This window comes from Vipera ursinii (genome assembly GCF_947247035.1).
Source record: "Vipera ursinii genome assembly, chromosome: 2".
NCBI classification, from domain to species: Eukaryota; Metazoa; Chordata; class Lepidosauria; order Squamata; family Viperidae; genus Vipera; species Vipera ursinii.
Genome location: NC_139513.1, coordinates 160369227 through 160389420, shown reverse-complemented (window position 1 = coordinate 160389420; position 20194 = coordinate 160369227). Strand labels below are relative to the sequence as shown.

General features: G+C 43.2%; 1 protein-coding gene across 1 annotated transcript; it reads left to right on the top strand.

Moving 5' to 3' along the window:
* Positions 1–256: 256 nt before the first annotated feature.
* On the top strand, positions 257–18871 carry KRT8 (keratin 8). The gene is made up of 9 exons (XM_083354012.1): positions 257–723; positions 5900–6108; positions 8982–9042; positions 9132–9227; positions 10256–10420; positions 12186–12311; positions 13884–14104; positions 14911–14966; positions 17819–18871. Exons 1-9 carry the CDS (start codon positions 406–408, stop codon positions 18004–18006), a joined length of 1440 nt encoding a protein of 479 aa, XP_083210138.1. The 5' UTR covers positions 257–405; the 3' UTR covers positions 18007–18871.
* Positions 18872–20194: the final 1323 nt, after the last annotated feature.

Sequence of the window (20194 nt, the reverse complement as noted above, 5' to 3'; positions counted from 1 at the left end):
GGGTGGGCGGAGGGGGAGGGGAAGAAGAGCGGTTTATTTCCCCCGAAGAGGTGCGGACGTGCCGCTCCCTGCGTTAGGAACCCCCCCTTTTTTTTTTCCTCCCCCCCCCCTCCCCGATAGGAAAGAGTTTAAAAAAAAAAAAAAAAGAAGCGCCGCTTCCCTGCCTGGCGAAGCAGGTATCCGAGCCTCGGAGCTCCGCCCCCTGGTGGCCGGAAAAGCCACTCAGGTGCTGCCGTCCTCTCCTCGACCCCGCCCTTTCCCACCCACGCCGAAGCGCCGCATATAAGTCCGCGCCCAGCTTCCTCCGCCGTTGGCGTTCTGCTTGCTTTCCCAACTGCCCGGCTCTTATAAGTTGATTTTTCTTTCTTTCTTTTCTTTTGCCCGCGCTTCTTTGCAACGACGACGATGAAGAACTACCGGAACACGTCGAGCACCGTCCGCAGTTTTAGCAGCCGCTCCTACACGCCCGGGCCCGTCGCTGGCTCGCGAATCAGCACCTCTTACTCTTCCTCCGGCTTCGGGGGTAGCCGGTATGGCGGTGGGGCCAGCTTCCGCGGAGCCTCTGCGGCCAGCCTGGGTGGGGGCATCACGGCGGTCAGCCTCAACAAGAGCCTGCTGGCCCCGCTCAACTTGGAAATTGACCCCGCCATGCAGCAAGTGAGAACCAAGGAGAAGGAGGAGATTAAGACCCTCAACAACAAGTTTGCCAACTTGATTGACAAGGTGCGTTGCCCGGTTTGGGGGGGGCGGCGGCGGGGGGTCTTTGTACGGAAGCGGTGTTGAAAACGGGGTGGGTGGGTTTTTAAAAAAAAGGGGGGGGGCTTGTTTGTTCCTTGATCAACGTTTCTGCCGGTTTTGCCCAAATGGGCCTCTCTGGCTCTTAAGAACCTTGGTAAGTTAAGCTTTGGGGAAACTGAGGCAGGAAAGGAAGCGTGGGACCTCGGGTGCATGTACTCAGTGGAGAAAGCAGAGGAATTTTTTATTTATTTTATTTTAATCCCATTTATATCCCGCCCTTCTCCGAAGACTCAGGGCGGCTTACAAGCTTAGCAGTAGCCTTCATTCTATGTATATGCCTGCTTATTACGGCTTTCACACCCCCCCCCAAGCGGCATTATTACAAAGTCAGCTTAATTGCCCCCAACAATCTGGGTCCTCATTTTACCTACCTCGGAAGGATGGAAGGCTGAGTCAACCTTGAGCCTGGTGGGATGCGAACCTGCACTAATTGCAGGCAGCTGGTGTTACTTAAGGAGGCATTAGCCCACTGCTCCACCAAGGCTCTTTTAATGGGGGGGAGCTTTTCTGTGAACAAACAGCATCTGAACAAGGATTCTTCTCTGCAGTGGGGGGGATGTGGTGGTGGTGGTGGGGCTGGCAATGGGATTAGAGACTGGAGGCCAGAGATAATTCCTGAGCCCATGACTTCGGTCTGTAGAGGGAATCCAACTTTTTGAGTGGTGTGGACTAGGCTCCTCCTACAGGTGTGAAGGTTAAAGAGAAACATAAAGACATAAAGTCTCTTAATGTTCATGTTTTAAAAGAGCGGAGAGCATATGGCGTTCTGCTCTACTTTTATATTATTGGCAAAACCTACTGAACGTCTGGGATGATACACCAAGTTTACGACCCACTTGGCTTGAGGCAAAAGTTCACGGCATTGCATTAAACTTGCAAGTTTGCTTTATTCTGGTTTGGAGTGTTGAGCTATTTCTGTGCCTACCAAAGGAACGGAGAGGGAGAATGTTGGCAAATTATGATTCTTTCTATGGAATCACATCTTGAAAATACCCCTTGTTAGGTTGACTTGCAGAAATGAACTGAAAAGGATCCCATTCAAGTATTCATTTTTTATTTTTTTGATGAGGATATAGCTGTTCTCTGGATTATTTTGGGGGGGAGAAAATACTTTTCTAGTATTATCCTGTAATGAAACAAGAGAACAAGAACACTGGTTAATCTGTTTCTTCCTATCTGTTTCCATTTGTCTTTCTAAACTTGCAATGCATATAATTATTGAGGACAGCATGTATCGTGAAAAGGAACAATGTGTATACACATGCAGAGGTACTGTACTTTCACAGAGGTAGCTAATCCTATGACTGCCTGCCTCCTCAAGGCTATGGTATCTGGCCTGCAAAAATCCAGACGTTTCTAGCCAGCATTGAAGATTATCTTTCTTGTACCTCTTTACTGTCATCTAATGGTCATTTAGATTTTTGCAATCTGGGTATGTTAGCTCTAGATAAGTGAAACAAATGATACTATAAGTACCTTCCTTGTTAAGGGTTTTGAACTACTAATGTGTGCAAAAATCAGCCTTTTTTGTGACTTGTGGTACTGGCGAGAAGAACCCTTTAAACTCCAGAGATAAATTATTTGAACAGGGTTTCTATTGTAGTATTCAGCCAGTATCAGGCTGGTCTTAATAGTTTAAGCCAGGGTTCTTCAAACTTGGCCCTTTTATGACTCGTGGACTTCAACTCCCAGAATTCCTCAGCCAGCATGCCTGGCTGAGGAATTCTGGGAGTTGAAGTCCACGAGTCATAAAAGGGCCAAGTTTGAAGAACCCTGGTTTAAGCCATAGTCAAGGCCACTGGAGGAGACTGAGTGGAGGAACAATGCCTGGCTGCAGGAAGGTGGGTCAGAATCCTGCTATGCACTGTTTCTTAATAGCTGGTAGATGGGACCTGAATGTGTGTGCTGTACAATGGGAAATCACTGTCCCAATTTGAAAGGAACATGGGTGCAAATTTTATATTTCAGGTCTAGAGTACAGTGGGTGGGTTACATGTTACTACGAGCTGCTTTTACAGGTGAGGTTTTTCCCAAAGCTTGTGTTGTCTACTTTGAACACATTCCTTGAATACCCAAAGAATTCCAAATATACAACCCCTGTTGGTGAACTTTCTCAGACTTGAAAACTGGCTGCATTAAGTGTGAAACCAGCAATTCCCCTAATTATTTTGGCACATAATAAATCAGACAAGTGCTGCAGCTTTGGGTGTTTCCTGAACAACCTCAATCACTTAGGCAGCATATGAGGAGGTGAGAGCTTTTACACCACCTGCTCTTGAGTTATTATTGCCAGAATGCTGCATCAACAGAGATCTGGAATCTTTGGAGAAAAGTTTTCTCCCTGGATTTTCCTGAGTGACCCCTAGCATCCTTGCCATGCACCCTAAAGCAATAGAGCTGAGCTTGACCTGATTGTTCCTAAGAAGTACTCTTTTTAATACACAAATAGTTCCTCCCAATGTTGTATAATATCATCATGAATTTGTCAAAGCAGCCTTGTACCCTTCTCTTCAGAAACCATCCTTAAAACTTTCTGGTACAATAGTTATGGGGAGACCATCTGAAAGAAAGGAGAAGCCAAAAATGAGATTGAGCGGAAGGGAAAACGGTGATGGTTATATGACACATGTCATATAACCTGCTTTGCCTACCCTACAAGGTTCCATCCAAAAAAGGTGCTGGTACTTTCTATGAGAAAAAAAACCCTGGTTCTCACCATGTCTACTCTCAGCCTGTTACTCTTCTGGTTCTCTTACTGCTTCACTTCCCACTGTTCCTCTTCCCTAAGGCAAAATGGTTCATCCGAAGCTGTGTTTATGTTTTATAATATATGCCCCAGTCTTTCATTAAGAGTGTGAACTCCTCACAAGACTGTCAAACTGCAGTTACTCCATCATTAAAGCATCTGCTTCTTCAGTAATCTTCTGAATTGCTAAGTGCATTCTGCCATTAAAAAACAGGTTCTGAGTTTCAAGTCTTGGCTAACTATGCTTCAGATTAAATGTTGGCTCTCCATCACCAATGTTTCCTCTCCTGCCTTTATAATGGTCCAGATAAGATATATTGAATCAAGGCAGGGTGACCAAGGACCTTTTAAGACCCTTCTGCCTCAAGCAGGGTTGTTGGGAGATATGCTTCAGCAGTCTCATCACACAAACTGTTCTTGACCTTTGAGGTGCTGGGGCTGTGTTTTGAAAAGTTAATTAAACATTGTTCCTGCAATAGTGGTTTTCAGGTATGCAATCACTTAAATATGTTTCCAGACCAGAGGTGCACTCCCAAAGCTTTGGGCGTGGCCCCCAGAGTGCCTTTGAATTGTAATTTGTAATGAGCGGAGCAAAAAAAAGTTATTGTAGGCGTGAGAGAGGTAATCAAATTGATTGGGTCTAATTCAAATTAAATCACACTTTTGCTCTTGCCTTTCCTACACTTTGAAGTGCAGCACCTGGCCTTGGGCCACTGAAAGATCAGTGTACCTTAAGCCCAAAAGAAGCCGTGTACATTTTCACCTTGCATTTCTGGAAAAACAGATATCTGTTTGTTGTCCTTTTACTCGGGAGCAGGCTTAATCCACAGAGAACCTGGGAATTGTCAAGTTTGCAGGGCAGCACAACAAAACACTCTAAATTGAGATGATAAAATTTCCTCCTGCAAGTACTCATAGCTGTATAGGAGGGAGCATTTTCAAATTCCGGTTTTGCTGATTTTCCCAACCTGGGATTCTCTAGTCTAGAACTATTGGACTATGATTTCCATCTTCCTCAGCTAGTGGGAATAACACAATGGAAGTGTCTCTTGTTGAAACAGACTATTATTATCAGGATAAGCAGGGAAGTATGTGATGCAAAATGTTTTTCATGACTCTTCTGCTACATTTGATTTTAAAGTGAAATTACTGAGTTATTTTTATATTATTTGTGTTTTCATTAGCCCAAACTAAACAAGAGCTGCTACAATTTTTAGCTGTTTCTTATTCTGCTCTGGCTTTCCAATTACTTGTTTTTTAAAAAAAAAGTTGTTTAAAATAAATCAGATCTTTTTATTTGAGGCTACAGGCCATACTTGATTTCTTAATGGAGGCAACTGCTCACATTCCATAAAGTAGGAGAGTCTGGGATAGAACTAAATTAAGTTAAATTAAAATCAGATAATATGATTTCCCATTGGGAATTTAATATTCTGTTTATGTTAAACTATAAAGTTTAGTGTCAACTTTCAGAAATATCCTGGGGTGAATGGCAATCACACTAAAGGCTACAGGGTTTCAGATTGTATCCTTTTGATCTAAAATAAAACCTGGTATGTCCAGAAAATAACTTGTAGTAGTTACACTTCCTCAACCACCTTAAGATTCCATCCAGGAAACAACACAAATAAATTATGCAATGAGCCCAGAGGCATACTGCTTAGTATGTATATCTTTTGTTCTCAGATGTTTCTAGTAATTGAATAGTACTTAATAGTGTGCTAAATTTGAGAAGGCCTGCTGAATCAATTTGCTTGTAGCAGGAACTACAGCTTTGCAAGTTGTTCTGAACCTTTTCTGACTGTGGGGTGCTGGCCTATCTTAGGCTAGTAGAATATGGCCTACCTTAGGCCAGGAAAAATACCAATTTGAATTCTGATAAAAAGGATAAATGGGGTGGCCCATATCTGAAAAGATGCAGAGCTTTCATGGGTGCTGCTGAAGTATCAGGAATTTACTTCCTAGTCTGTTCCCCTTAAGGGACGCGGTGGCTCAGTGGGTTAGGATGCTGAGCTTGTTGATCAGAAGGTCGACAGTTTGGCGGGTCGAATCCCGAGTGCCGCGTAACAGAGTGAGCGCCTGTTACTCGTCCCAGCTTCTGCCAACCTAGCAGTTCGAAAGCACGTAAAAATGCAAGTAGAAAAATAGGGACCACTGCGGTGGGAAGGTAACAGCATTCCATGCGCCTTTGGCGTCTAGTCATGCCGGCCACATGACCACAGAGACGCCCTCGGACAAGCGCTGGCTCTTCGGCTTTGAAACAGAGATGAGCACCGGCGCCTAGAGTCAGAAATAACTCGCATGCATGTGCAGGGAACCTTTACCTTTACCTTACTGTTCTCCCTTCCTTCTCAGGTTCGCTTCCTAGAACAGCAGAACAAGATGCTGGAAACCAAATGGAGCCTCATGCAGAATCAGAAGACTACACGGAGCAACATGGACAGTATGTTTGAGGCCTACATCAACACCTTACGTCGGCAGCTGGACAACCTGGGTCAGGAGAGGGCAAGGCTGGATGCTGAGTTGGCAAACATGCAAGGCCTGGTGGAAGAATTCAAGAACAAGTGAGTGGGGTCTTCTGGTTCCACTGCTCTGGGTATGCTGGGGCTGGACAAAGTAGCCATCTTATGCTTAGAACTGTGGAAATTCCACAGCAGTCCTTCAATCTGCTGCGATAGCTTGGTTTACCCAAACTATTTTTTAAATCCCTGCCACACATCAAAATTGTTAGTGGCTGCTGGTGGGTTGTCTTGTTTTGGGTTTTGCTATCCTTGTGTTTGATTTTGGATTGTTATGATAGCCCCAGTCTCTTAATTTTGACCTGTGCCAACCAGGTGCCCTGTACACATTTATTTGATGTAATATAACCCCCCCCCCATAAAACTAATGGGTCAGAGCTGGAAGGATAATGTTAAGGATTTATTTATCAAACCATGCTAAACAAAGGAATTGTACCAGAATGCTGGGCAAGGATTATTTCCAGAAAAAGGGAAGTGGTAAACCAAAACCAAGATCTCTAGATCACTTTGAAGAGTGTCTGAGGATGGGAGGGCTCTGCCAGTAGAATTGTTCAGTCCTGTTCCTCTATGTGGTAGCACACCTGTCATCACACATCTGGGTGTCTCTTTTGTACCAAGCAAGATTGTTGTTAGGACAAACCGCTAATGGGAGAATGACCTAACTCGTTTTGCAAGTGTCTGTTCTTAATGGAGGCAGGGACGTTGAGGACAGCCTGCATTGTTAGTATGTCATTCTTCCCTATTGCCTTTATATCTTTACAGAGGGATATCTCTGGGCTGGAATGCCAAGTTGGATGAGACTATTTTACAATGGAGGGAATGGGATATTGTTTTAAGAATTTCCAGCTTTCCAAATACTTCTGACATTGGGAGCTGGACAGGAATGTGATGCCTGGAAATTCAAGGGTGTCTCTTTCTAAATAAAGAGAAAGAGTTTGATGGCAGTAATTTGGGATCTTTACCTTTTTCAAAGAGTCATCGTGTACAGCTCGTCTTTCTTAAGACATTTTCAAAATAGAATGTTACATCTGTATTCTCTTGGTTGTATCCCTTGTAGAAATAAGAGAGCTAACAACGTAGGACTGGAGAAAGTGGGTGTTTGAGCATGGGAAGAATGGCTGGTGAAAATGACCTCTTGGCTGTACATATTTTTGGTTTCACATCCTGGAATTTCACATCCATTCTTGAGGGTGTTGAGGAGGAGGCACAATCTGTGGTATCTTGAGTTTGTACCCAAATCAGCTGTTCCTTGCTATGCCACATTCTTACTCCAACTTTCCCAGTTCCAGAACTGCTCCACATGAAACCACATAGTTAAATTTGCCATCTGCAGGTTTCACACACACTCATCTTTATAAAGGTAGATTAAGGGCTGCTTGAGCAGACAAAAGGGTAGCTGATGCTGAATGCATTTTGACACTGCCAGGTGGTCCTTGAATTATAACCATTCATTTGTGAGCACTCAAAATTATGGTGCTAAATGGGGGAGGGGGAGAGACTCATCCTCAGAGCTTCCTGCCTGCTGCAGCAAGTCACAACCATATGGTTTCAATTTCCGATGTTCCCTCCTGGTTTTCCATAACCAAAGTCAATGGGAAAGCCAGCAGGAAGTCACAATCATAAGGTCTTCACTTAATGCCTGCATGGTCCTTGTTTAAAGATGGCAACTGGGATTGTTGTTGTTAAGCGATGCGGTCATCTGACAATATGGTCACATGCAGTGGTGGGATTCAAAGATGTGAACAACTGATTCTTTGTGTGGATGCCGCTTCTGGAAGTCCATTCTGGACCCTGGCAACAAAAAATTAGCTTCCCACAAAAAAAATAGCTACCGGTTCTGCCGAAACGGTGCGAACCAGCTGAATCCCACCACTGGTGACATGTCATTGTGCTCCACAATTACATTGCTTAGCAATGGAGTTTCTGGTCCCAATTGCCATTGAATCTGTAATGTGCACCCACTTTCAAGTATTGTGGCCAGAAAGCAAATGGATGACGGTATCCCTAAACTGGTTTGAGTCACTATATGTATACTGATGCTCTAACATCTGGATCTGTTGTGGGGTGGGGTTTTTTGGGGGGGAGGTAGGGGAACTGGTAGGCCCAGTTCTTAAGCACTGTCTTTTAGCCATTTTACATTTTTATATTCTAGGGTTCCTTGCCGGCTCCAAAGGCATTTCTGCAAAAACTGTTGCTGTAATGCCAGTCGATGGTTGACAGGTGGCTGTGCAGAATGCCAGCTTTTCCTATGTACCTTTTTAAAATTAAAATAATGTAAATAGAATTTTAAAAAATTGTCAAGACAAGATCCTGAAAGGCAGGGAACAGACATATTATATCAGGAACCTCAGCAAAAGACTGCAGGCTTGGATGCTAAGGCTGCCGTCCTAGGAATTCTCTGGACTTCTGAGTGTTTTGCTCCTGTACAATTTGCCCACCTGTCCAAATAACGCAGTTTACTTTGAACTTACTGTGAAGCTGCCATGTTTTTCCATGTCACTCTTTTAACAGAATACTATGCATAAATGAATACTGACCAATGGAAGAGTTGTTGGTAATGTTGAATAATGGGGGCCTCAGGGTCTTAAAATGTAACTTTTGGTGGGAAAATATGACTATAGTCTTACACATACTTAATCTACTGTATCCTGCCTTTCTACTAAAATATTAAAAAAACAAAGTTAATCAGAAAATAACCCTTTAAAAACCACGATAATCTTTTAATTTAGGGCCTTCCCCTTTTAACTCCCAGCACCTATATTTTGGCAGTGATTAGTCAGGGGATGCAGCACTTTGCACAGGGTCAGTCAGATGCATCGCTATTTTTGCATGCCTCTAATAGTGATCCTAGCACAAAGTGCTTAACCTTGGTCCAAATTGCACGTAATAATAACCACTTAACTTCCTTTGTCCTACAGGTATGAAGATGAAATTAACCATCGTACTGAGAAGGAGAATGAGTTTGTCCTTCTGAAGAAGGTAAATGGCAGGCTGATCATGTTTCTTGGTTAATTATCACAATTTTTGAATTTGGTGTATGAGTTGTTAATGGTGCATTCTTCCCTCAGGATGTGGATGAGGCTTACATGAACAAGGTTGAACTGGAATCCCGCATGGAATGCATGACAGACGAGGTCAACTTCCTGAGGCAGCTTTATGATGAGGTAGTAGATAGTGGATTGAATTGAGTGAAGAACTCAATTTTTTTAAAATGTATCCTTTTTGAAGAGATGGACAGGCCAAGAAGTGTGGTGTCTGGATCAGATGACAAACGGGCATTTATGGTCCCTTTCTACATACTGAAACAGCCCAGACTGGCCACTGCAGCTAGTTTCAATGAAGGGAATCAGTCCTTTGGCTTGTTAACGGGGCTGGCAAGCTAATAAGAGAGGCTGCACCAAGATAGCTCTGGTGTTGTGTCAAAGCTTTTAAAAAGTCCAAAACAAGGCTATATTCTTAAGTATTCAATTATAGTCTGCCTTTCTACATAGTGATATTTGGATCTGGTTTCCATTTCTGCATGAAGTATGAGAATCGTAAATTGTAGTAAGCTTGCTTTTTGATTACAAGGGAGAACTTTGGGGGTGGGTGGTTTGGGGGACCCCAGTTAATGTTTGTGTGGGGAAAGGGCTGCAGAGAGAGAGGGGGGGGGGATGGTGATGCAAAGGAAATAGAGCCAGGATTTTATTGGGGCTGGTGGGGAAAGACAGAAATGTTTAGCCTATTTTATGACCTATATTAAATGTGGTTTTTCTTTCTCTGCAAACCGGACAGAAAAGGGGCTGTCAGGTTGTGGCAGCTATGGTTAAGAAATAGCTCTGAGGCTGCAAAAAATTGGAGATTACATTCAGCTTTGATGAGGATGTCCCTCACAAAGTACAATTTGGTATGGTTTGGTTTGCTAGGAAACAAACACATTTTTTTTTACTGAAGGCTTCCCCAGTGACTCAGGTTTGACAAGGTTCCTCTTCTTGGTCTGCAGAAGTTCAGGCCGAGGAAGCTCAGCCCGTTCTCTCTCTTTAACCATCATTTAAGTAGTTCTGCCATTGGTTCTGAGACTTCACCTGTTGAATAAGAACTTTCTTGCCCGTCGAGAAATGAGTAGGAAAGATTTGAATCCTCACCTCACGGTTCCCTGAGGGTCACCTACTCTTTGATTTGGGATAAATGTAAGTGTTACCTTTTGATACAGGAGCTGCGTGTCCTGCAGTCTCAAATCAGCGACACCTCTGTGATCCTGTCCATGGACAACAACCGCAGCCTGAACCTGGAGGGCATCATTGCTGACGTCAAAGCCCAGTATGAAGAAATTGCTAACAGGAGCCGGGCTGAGGCAGAGAGGATGTACCAGATCAAGGTGAGCTCCGTGCTGACTCTGGCTTTCCTTGACTGTACCTGATGAAAAATTAATTCTCAATGAAGAGCTTCAGTCCTCTCACTCAAGTTTTAGGAGTGGGGATAACCCATTTCACTGAAGGAAGGAAACGACGAAAGAGGAGCAGCATCCACATTTGTCTTCCGTTTGCTCTCTCCGTTTCCTCCTCTCCACCCCCTTTCTTTGCATAGCCATGGAATCTTTATCCCACTCTTTTATTATTGAAAATATTGGCTGTTTTATGGGACAGTCTAGACAATCCCAATATTGCAATAACGCTTTATTTTATTGATGGATTGCTTTGTCAAATGTCTAAAAGTGCCTGATTCTGTGATAACTCTGGCTAGTGTTAAAAACAACTGAAAACAATAACCAGCAAAAAGGAGAGATAATAATAATAATAACAATAATAACAATAATAACAATAATAATAATAATAATAATAATAAGTTGGAAGGGACCTTGGAGGTCATCTAGTCCAACCCCTGGCTCAGGTAAGGAAACCCTATACCATTTCAGACAAATGGCTGTCCAGTCTCTTCTTAAAAACTTCCAGTGTTGGAGCATTCACTGCTTCTGGAGGCAGGTTGTTCCACTGGTTAATTGTTCTACCTGTCAGGAAGTTTCTCCTTAGTTCTAGGTTGCTTCTCTCCTTGACTAGTTTCCATCCGTTGCTTCTTGTCCTGCCTTTGGGTGCTTTGGAGAATAGCTTGACTCCCTCTTCTTTGTGGCAACCCCTGAGAGATTGGATCACGGCTATCCTGTCACTCCTAATCCAGGAGGAAGTTCCAGTCCTTTCTTGGGCACAAAGCCATTTCTGAAAAAAACTTTCCAAGAAAACTGCAGGCATTTGTCCAGGCAGTCTGTGATTGGAACAGAAGGAGAAAAAAAAAGAACATAAGCCTCAACCTTATGAATTTGGAATTCCATTTTAGCAAGTGTTTAATTGGCTTGAATGGAAAATATATATCAGATCATTTCACTTACCGACTCCTATTCAGTTGTGGCCTCCATTGTCCCCTGGTGGCCTCTGGAATCCTTTCATGGCATGCTGGCCAATGTTGGGGTTTAGTATGTGAGTTGGGGTTGGGGAAAAAAGTTTGGTATCTAGTATTATAACTTGGGGACAGTATAGTAATAGCACTATTATCCCAACAATGGAAGCCTTATATTATTTTCATTGCAAATACAGAAGGGGATTGAGACTAGGAGATAATTACTTGCTTGGGGTTATCCAAGTAATAATTGTGGCTCATGTGAGGTTTATGATGCATTTCTCGGTTTATGATATATACTTTAGGTTGTTACTCAGACACTCATAGCAACTTTGGTAGACCAGTTGTTTGAAAGGAAATGGAGGATAGATAACTAGACACTTTCCTCATAGATTATCTTTTACATTTACTCTTGGCTCAGCTGGGATTGGGGAATGGATATCAAAATCAAACAAGCAACATTATATCTTTAGTAATATTACCTAAAGATATAATGTGACTTGATTTTGATATGTGAACTTAACTATTGTGGTTTATAACGCATGGATTATTGTTCAAAAGGGTATGCAAAACTGGTTTGTTCAACAGACCATTCTTAAAATAAACCAGAGTTTAGAATATGTGTGATCCCAATCAGTGAGTTCTCCAATGTCTTCTGCCTGCCCTCAAGTAATCTAGGTTTTCTTCAGTTCTCTGTTCCTGCGGCCTTCCTGTCATCATAGCTCTGGTCCCCTCTTATCTTCTCTCTTTAGTATGAAGAGCTCCAGAATGTGGCAGGCAAGCATGGGGATGACCTCCGCAGCACCAAGAATGAAATCAATGAACTGAACAGAATGATAACCCGGATACAATCCGAAATCGATGGTTTGAAAGGCCAGGTCAGAAATCTGTCTTCTGCAAGCCTCCTTAAGTTGGTCATGCTCTCTGCTTTGCCCCAAGGAACTTATCTATTGGTCTTCCCCAACCTTCTCCCAGCATCCAGAGTTATTGAGCCACAGCTCCTACAGTCACTGACAACATGGATACGGGTGATATGGTTCAATATGTCTGACAGTACTAGGTCGGGAATGCCTGTATTAATAAGCTCAGCCTTTTCTGGGGCAGAAAGTGGGGATGAGCCAAAACCTGATGGCAGTACCCATGGTTGTGTATGTAAAAGGCCCTTAGTACAGTCTCATCTCCAACTCGGTTGGAGAACCAGTGGCCTCCTCTATGCTGTTACTGGCTTATAAAGGTAAAGGTTCCCCCGCACATGCATGCTAGTCGTTTCCAACTCTAGGGGCCGGTGCTCATCTCCATTTCAAAGCCGAAGAGCCAGCGCTTGTCCGAGGACGTCTCCGTGGTCATGTGGCCGGCATGACTAGACGGCAGCAAAGGAGCACGGAACGCTGTTACCTTCCCACCGTAGTGGTCCCTATTTTTCTACTTGCATTTTTACGTACTTTTGAACTGCTAGGTTGGCAGAAGCTGGGACGAGTAACGCGCTCACTCTTACATGGCACTTGGGTTTCGACCCGCCAAACTGCCGACCTTCTGATCGACAAGCTCAGCGTCCTAACCCACTGAGCCACTGCGTCCCCACTACCGGCTTATAGCTCCTCCTAATCTTGAAGTCTTGGGCTGTAGGAATGGTGCAGATTCATGACTTGGAAGTAAATGCCTGGGAGAGACTGACTTTTCTTTGACCCCTTGAAGGCCATTCAGCTGATCAGAGGATCAGTTGGCTTTTTCTTTTGTGACCATATGATGGCTAATGTCTGGCTGTTGCCATTTGATCTATCAGATAAGGGGTGTGGGTTGCTGGTATGGTTGAAGGCCTGGGAATGTGGGTGGGTGATACGGAAGGTGAAAGGCAGCCTGTTAAACAGAGATGAATTTTGAGCTGTTCTTGCTCTCTGAGACTAGCGGGGAGATGGTCTGTGCTCCTCTCTCCATTTTATTCATGCAAATTCATGCTATTTCCTCCTAGGCGGAATATGGCTATTCTGGGACTCTGCACAGCTTCTCACCTTCATCTATAGCAGAGGTCTTCAAACTTGGCCCTTTTATGACTTGTGGACTTCAACTCCCAGAAGTCCTCAGCCAGCATGCCTGGCTGAGGAATTCTGGGAGTTGAAGTCCACAAGTCATAAAAGGGCCAGGTTTGAAGACCCCTGATCTATAGTGTATAAAGATTTTTGCAGGAATTAAAGGAAGGGAACTGGATAAAGAGCCTTGCTTTTGGTTTTCACTTTCCTGGAGGATAAATGGGATTTGAAAGTATAGGAGTCATTCAATCCAATTATAAGGAAGTGCTTTGATCAAGCTATTTTTCCAGGGACAAATCTGACCACTGAATCTCGTTCCCCATCTCACGAAAGGGCGGGAGTACTGCAAAATTGTGGTATTCTTTCCACCCCTCTCTTGTTTCCTGATTTTTGAGATTTGAGCTGCCTTTTGAACTCCTACAGCGTGCAAGCTTGGAAGCGGCAATCACTGAAGCAGAGGAGCGTGGGGAGCTGGCCGTGAAGGATGCCAACGCCAAGCTGGCTGAACTGGAGAGTGCTATGCAGCGAGCCAAACAAGACATGGCACGTCAGCTGAGGGAATACCAGGAGCTGCTGAACACCAAGCTGGCCCTGGATATAGAGATCGCCACCTACAGGAAGCTGCTGGAAGGAGAAGAGATCAGGTAAGGATCAGCCCAACACATGTACTATGTACTATAGATATACAGGAGTGGCCAAACTTGTGTATTTTTGAGGTTTGATGGCTAATAACACCACTTTTTCTTTGGAGTAGTACCATAAAGGTATATATCAATGGAAAGATAATTTAATCAAGAATGCAATGCAACAAAGTTTGTTCAATTATCTGTACTGTATTCTATGAAAAGTTATAGCCAAATAACCAGAAAGAGGAAGCACAACTTGCTTAGGTTGATACCAGGTAGCTTTCCTTCATCTGATTGTAGCCAATGAGCGTGAGTGTTTAGAGAGCCAATCAGGTGTCATCTTGTTTTGGCAATGAGCCAATCAGATCACAGGATTCAGTTATCAATGTCAAGTGTTGAAGCTGAGAGGAGGACATTTGTCAGTGTGCTATCAAGTTGGTTGGGTTTTTTTGTGTCCTTTCATGTAGTGAGCTTGTAAACGTAATAAAATTAAAGTAATGGTGCAAAGAGCTGACTGGTTGCTCAGAAAGCGATGTAAAATAGTATTATTAAGTGAACAAGGCTACAGTTAGATATATACAGTTAGAAATTATATATATATATGTGTGTGTGTGTGTGTGTGTGTATTAGTGATCTGTGCTTTAGCCTAACACAGCTGTTGAGATCATTAGTGCATCAAGAAACTGTTCAAATTTTGTTCATGTTCAGCTTAGCTGCAGAATTTGTTCTGTGGGACTTATTTTTTCTGACTTAATGTCATTCTTGACTGATTTGTTTTTTTTTGGGGGGGGGGCTTCTCTTCCCCAACTCTCCTTCTTTTACAGACTGGAGTCTGGAATGCAGAATCTCAGCATTCAGACCAAGACAACTGGTTATTCAGGTAAGCAAATGTCACATGTTGAAGAAGAAGTGAAGGGTGATCAAGATATCAATGCAAATGTCAGAAATTAACCAGAGCAGGGAGAATCCTATCTTTATTTAGAAGATTTAGAGAGCCGCCCAATTCACATAATTGTAATTCTGGGTGGCGGACATCTTATAAAAAATATTTGATTGCTGAGTTAGAACTCAACATGTTTCAACACTGTTGAGTGATGTTTATTTCCTTGCTTTCATTTGTGAACCTGTTTAACTTGATACCTGCCCTGATCTTAACAAAGAACAGCTTGTCTTCTGCCAAATTTTTTTTCCTAAGAGGAAATAAAATAATTTAGCTTCCTCTATTTTACAAACTGATGTAATCAATCAAAATTGTAATAATATTTCAGCATACGAATTTGGATGTCTTCCCTAAGTGAGGGTTGGGTTTTTTATGGCTTAAGTGATGCCCCCCAAGTTCTGTTTTATTACAGTGCCTTCCCCCCCCAGTTTTCTTATTTGAATGAATGAATGAACCTTTATTGTCAAAGTACAACCATGTATACATTAAGATTGGCTGAGCCTCCCTTCGTGCCCCCCCCACAACTCACAGTGACAACAAACCCACCATCTTATTACACCATGTGAACTAATTGCACAACACACTGGCCTCGCAAGTCAATCATGCATAAAGTATATAAAATTATTTCCCGTTCAAAAGCCTAACAGCCCACGGATAAAGGCTGTTCTTCAGCCTGTTGGTACGGCTGGCTATACTCCTGTATCTCCTACCCGATGGTAGGAGAGTAAAGAGGTGTGAGTTGTTCCTGAGAATTTTCCTCACTCTTCCAAGGCAACGAGCCCTGGCGATGTCATCCAGTGGTGTCAGGGGACAGCCCATGATGTCTTGTGCGGTGCTTAGCACCCTCTGTAACACTTTCCTATCTGCGGCTGTCAGACCAGCATACCAAACCACAATACCCTACGAGAGGACGCTCTCTATAGTAGACCAGTAAAAGGGTCATTAGCCGTTGTTCTCCCCTGTTCTTCCGCAAGACCCTGAGAAAGTGAAGTCTTATGTTGGGCCTTTCTGGCCACCTGGTTTGTATTAACTTTCCAGGTCAGAACTTTGCAGAGGTAGACTCCCAGAAATTTAAATTTAAATTTCCATTGGCAGTTGAAATAATTGTAGATCAGTTGGCACAGAGGAACACATGCCAGTATGAAGACAAGCCAGCCATTTCAGAGGACAAACCATCATAGTTGAAGCATGTTTGGCTGGGCAATAAATAATTTCTTTATTTTTAAAAATTATTTATTACTTTTGTTTGCCACCCATCTCGCCACTCTGCTCCCGCCAGCAGCTTTTCCCATCTCTGAGCCCTGTTCCAGTAGATCTGGAGGGCACAGGGTGGAGAAAAACTAGTTTTCTGCATTAAAAAAAATTCCTTTTATTTTGCAGAAACAATAGTGATAAAAAATAGGCACTCTGAAATTGTTTGTCCTTCAAAGATCGAAAATGAAGACTGGCTTTCACATAAAATAGTTGCAAGGATGTACCCATGATAATGTAGCAAGCAATTGTCAGGGCCATATTTTTGAGACTTTATGGGTAGTAGGTTGGTTTTTCAAAAATTAAAAATTGGTGTGTTACTTTTTTAAAAAAAATGGGGAGAAATTTCAGGTGTAAATGAGGGAGCTGTGCCGTAACTGGCAGAAAAAGAGGCTGGGAGGTAGGGATTGTCCATTTCTTGCACAAAGCATGCAGCTTGTAAACATCTGTGGAGGTCTATTAAATGGAGGGTTTTTTTGGAACGCTCTTGTCAACCTGGTGTGTTTCAAATGTGTTGGAACTAAATTTTGATTATCCCCAACTGGATGAGAAACTGATAAAAGTTAAAATTCCGATACATTTGGAGAGCAGCAAGTTTGTAAAGATTGAGATAGCATTTAGTCTCTCCCCCCCATTTGCAATTCTGAGACCATTTTGTCCAAGTTTTTAAGTCATTGATTTCTAGAAATTCTGTTTAGTTGCACAGTGCCCCATGAGAAAAATATGTATACAAAGTGCGTGTTTCTGTGTGTAGAGAATTGAAACAAAATATGAGGCTGTATCCACTCCTCTAAACTTGAAGAAATGGCTTGCTACTTATCCTTTCCTCGTCCCTATGTGACTTCAGGTAGTCCTCAACTTATGGCCACAATTGAGTCCAAAATTTCTTTGGCTAAGCAAAACAGTTGTTAAAAGTGAGTTCTACCCCCATTTTATGACCTTTCTTTTGCCATAGTTGAGTGAATCACTGCAGTTGTTACGTTAGCAACATGGTTGTTAAGTGAGTCTGGCTTCCCCATTGACTTTGCTTCTGGGAAGGTCACAAAAGGTGGACCACCTGACTCTGGGACCCCTGAGTCATCATAAATGTGAATCGGTTGCCAAGCGTCTGAATTTTGATACTGCAACGATTGTGTGAACAAAGGTCATAACTCACTTTTTTCAGTAGTGTTGTAACTTCCGTCACTAAATGAACTGTTGTAAGCCGAGGACTGCCTGTATAAGGTTGCCACAGTCTTTTTAAGATGAGAGCAATAGGGGCAATCTGAAGTCTTATTTTAGTCTCAGGTAATTCCTTTCATTTCCCAGTCCTCACCTTAGGGAATTTGGCGTGCCAGGAGGTGCCACTATAACCGGACAAGGTAGCAAGAGAGAGGATCATCTCCCTCTGGGAAAAGGAATGAGGAAAAATTGTGCGTGTAACCGCTGCTTATTGTGACACACTCTTCCCATTTCTAGATACAGAGATAAAAACTAAAATAAGATACCAAATTCTGGAAACTGCTCTTCGCTCCTTATCCATTTTCTATTTCTTTTTCCAGGTGGCCTAAGTAGTGGCTTCAGTGGGTATGGAGGTGGTTACAGCTCTTACTCAGGTGGTGGATATTCCATAAATATGTTGCCCATGGAGAGCTCGGCCATCGGCAAGACCAAGGCCATTGTCATCAAGAAGATTGAGACTCGGGATGGAAAGCTGGTGTCTGAATCCTCAGATGTGCTGTCAAACTAGCTCGGTGGGGTCTTGAGCCTGGAACCACTGATGCGTTTTAAAGTGCCTGAATCCAATGAGCCTTTCCTAATTTAGCTAAGATGATGAGCCACAAGTTAGAAGAGAGAAGAAATGCCTTCGTTCTCTGACTGAACTTTTTTTTTCCTAGAAGGAAGAATTTATGTTTGTCAAATACTCATGGACTACAGCTCCCATCAGCCCCTTTCTGGCCATGCTGGATGAGGCTGGTGGAACTTGGGAGTCCAGCTGCAACCGGGAAGTCCACAGCTGCTTTAGAACATCACAAAATGTTGCTACTGAACTTGCACGAGATGTGATCAGGGAGAAAAGAAACAGTAAGGGGCACAACTTGAGGGCAAGGAAATCTGCTTACCCAGGGGATCTCATGGTTTTGACAGTATCCCCTCAGTGGGGGCAGCTGTTGAAAACAAAAGACAGGGAAGCCGCTTTCCCAAGCTAGGGTCAATGAGAAGTCTTAACTCTTTTAGACCACTATATGCAGAGATGACCTACTCAGAATCGCTGTTTGTAGTTTTCACGTTGTTTAAAAGCTGCACTGTTGTATTATTCACCCCTCTTGCTATTGGATATCATTAGGTCAAATTTTCAATCAAAACCCAGGCTTGGAAACATTTTATTTTGAAGGACGGGAATTTGGGGGAATTTCACCCGAGTGGCTCCTCTCCATGAATCATTACTAGCAATCTAAAGATGATGGGATGGCAGAAAGAGATAAAAGTGGAAGCTGAGTTGGGCAGAAGCACAAAGGAAGCTAGTCTGTAGAGATTTTAGGAACTTCACATGGTTTTCATTTTCTTTGAAATAAAAAGGTTTTTCTTCCAATCTTTGATAGTAAACGGCTTACGTTTTCTCTGTGCGTTTGTTTTTCTTACGGGAAAGCCAAAGATAAAGGTAAATGGAAAAGCAAGAGAAATCCACTCTTTCAGGTCTGATAAAAAGCATTCGGTGCTTTCAAAACATGGATTGTAACATTTAGGAATTTGGGAGGGGTGGACAACCCCCACAAAAGTTCCCTTGACATTAAAGGTTACTGGCCACTGAGGTTGCTTCCTGTGCAAATGCTCCTGCATTGCAGTTAAGATTTGTTCCTGATGTTAACTAATGCAAATTAACCCTCAGTGACACAGAATTTAAAATGGTGCACATGGACAGGTCATGTTCCCTTAGGGATGTCATACTGTTGTGTGTTTTTAATTTAAAGCATCGTTTCACGTGGACTATGAAACTAGTATCTTATTCGGTGCTAACAGGGTGAAGCTAGTCTCTGAGGGATCACATTCAAAAATAACACAGTGGTGCCACTTTCTGAGACGTGGAAGCATTCATCTGGGCATGTTCTCCCAGTCACTTGATTGGTGGTTTATCGGAAGCCTCCCCCTCCTCCTAGGGCACCAATAGGCTAACATATTAAAGGCGACTTAAGTTGGGTTAAAGGGACGCGGTGGCTCAGTGGGTTAGGATGCTGAGCTTGTCGATCAGAAGGTCGGCAGTTTGGCGGGTCAAATCCCGACTGCCGTGTAACAGAGTGAGCGCCTGTTACTCGTCCCAGCTTCTGCCAACCTAGCAGTTCGAAAGCACGTAAAAATGCAAGAAGAAAAATAGGGACCACTACAGTGGGAAGGTAACAGCGTTCCGTGCGCCTTTGGCGTCTAGTCATGCCGGCCACATGACCACGGAGATGTCCTTGGACAAGCGCTGGCTCTTCAGCTTTGAAACGGAGATGAGCACCGGCCCCTAGAGTCGGAAACGACTAGCACGCATGTGCGGGGGAACCTTTACCTTTACTTTACCTTTAAGTTGGGTTAAAGGCTACAAAAAACTCCCAAATACTGGCAGAGGAAACTACTAATAAAGGAGAAGGGTGGACACGAGTTCTTGGTGCTCTCTGAGCTTGCTTGTTTTCTTGCAGACGTTTCATTTTTAAACTGGTCCTCTCCTGACATGGCTGCTCAGAAGATAAGGGTTAGCGTAACATTCCACGCACAGCCTAGGGTTGACAAAACATTTTTTAGAATAAAACCTTGCTTGCGCACATCTAGAAATTCTAAGCAAGGCCTGTCAAGCTGAAACGACTGTGGCAATAGAAAGTTGCGGCATAACCCCCGTTACCCCCAGAATAATTTTTAGCTGTCTAGAGCAGTGTTTTTCAACCACTGTTCTGCGGCAC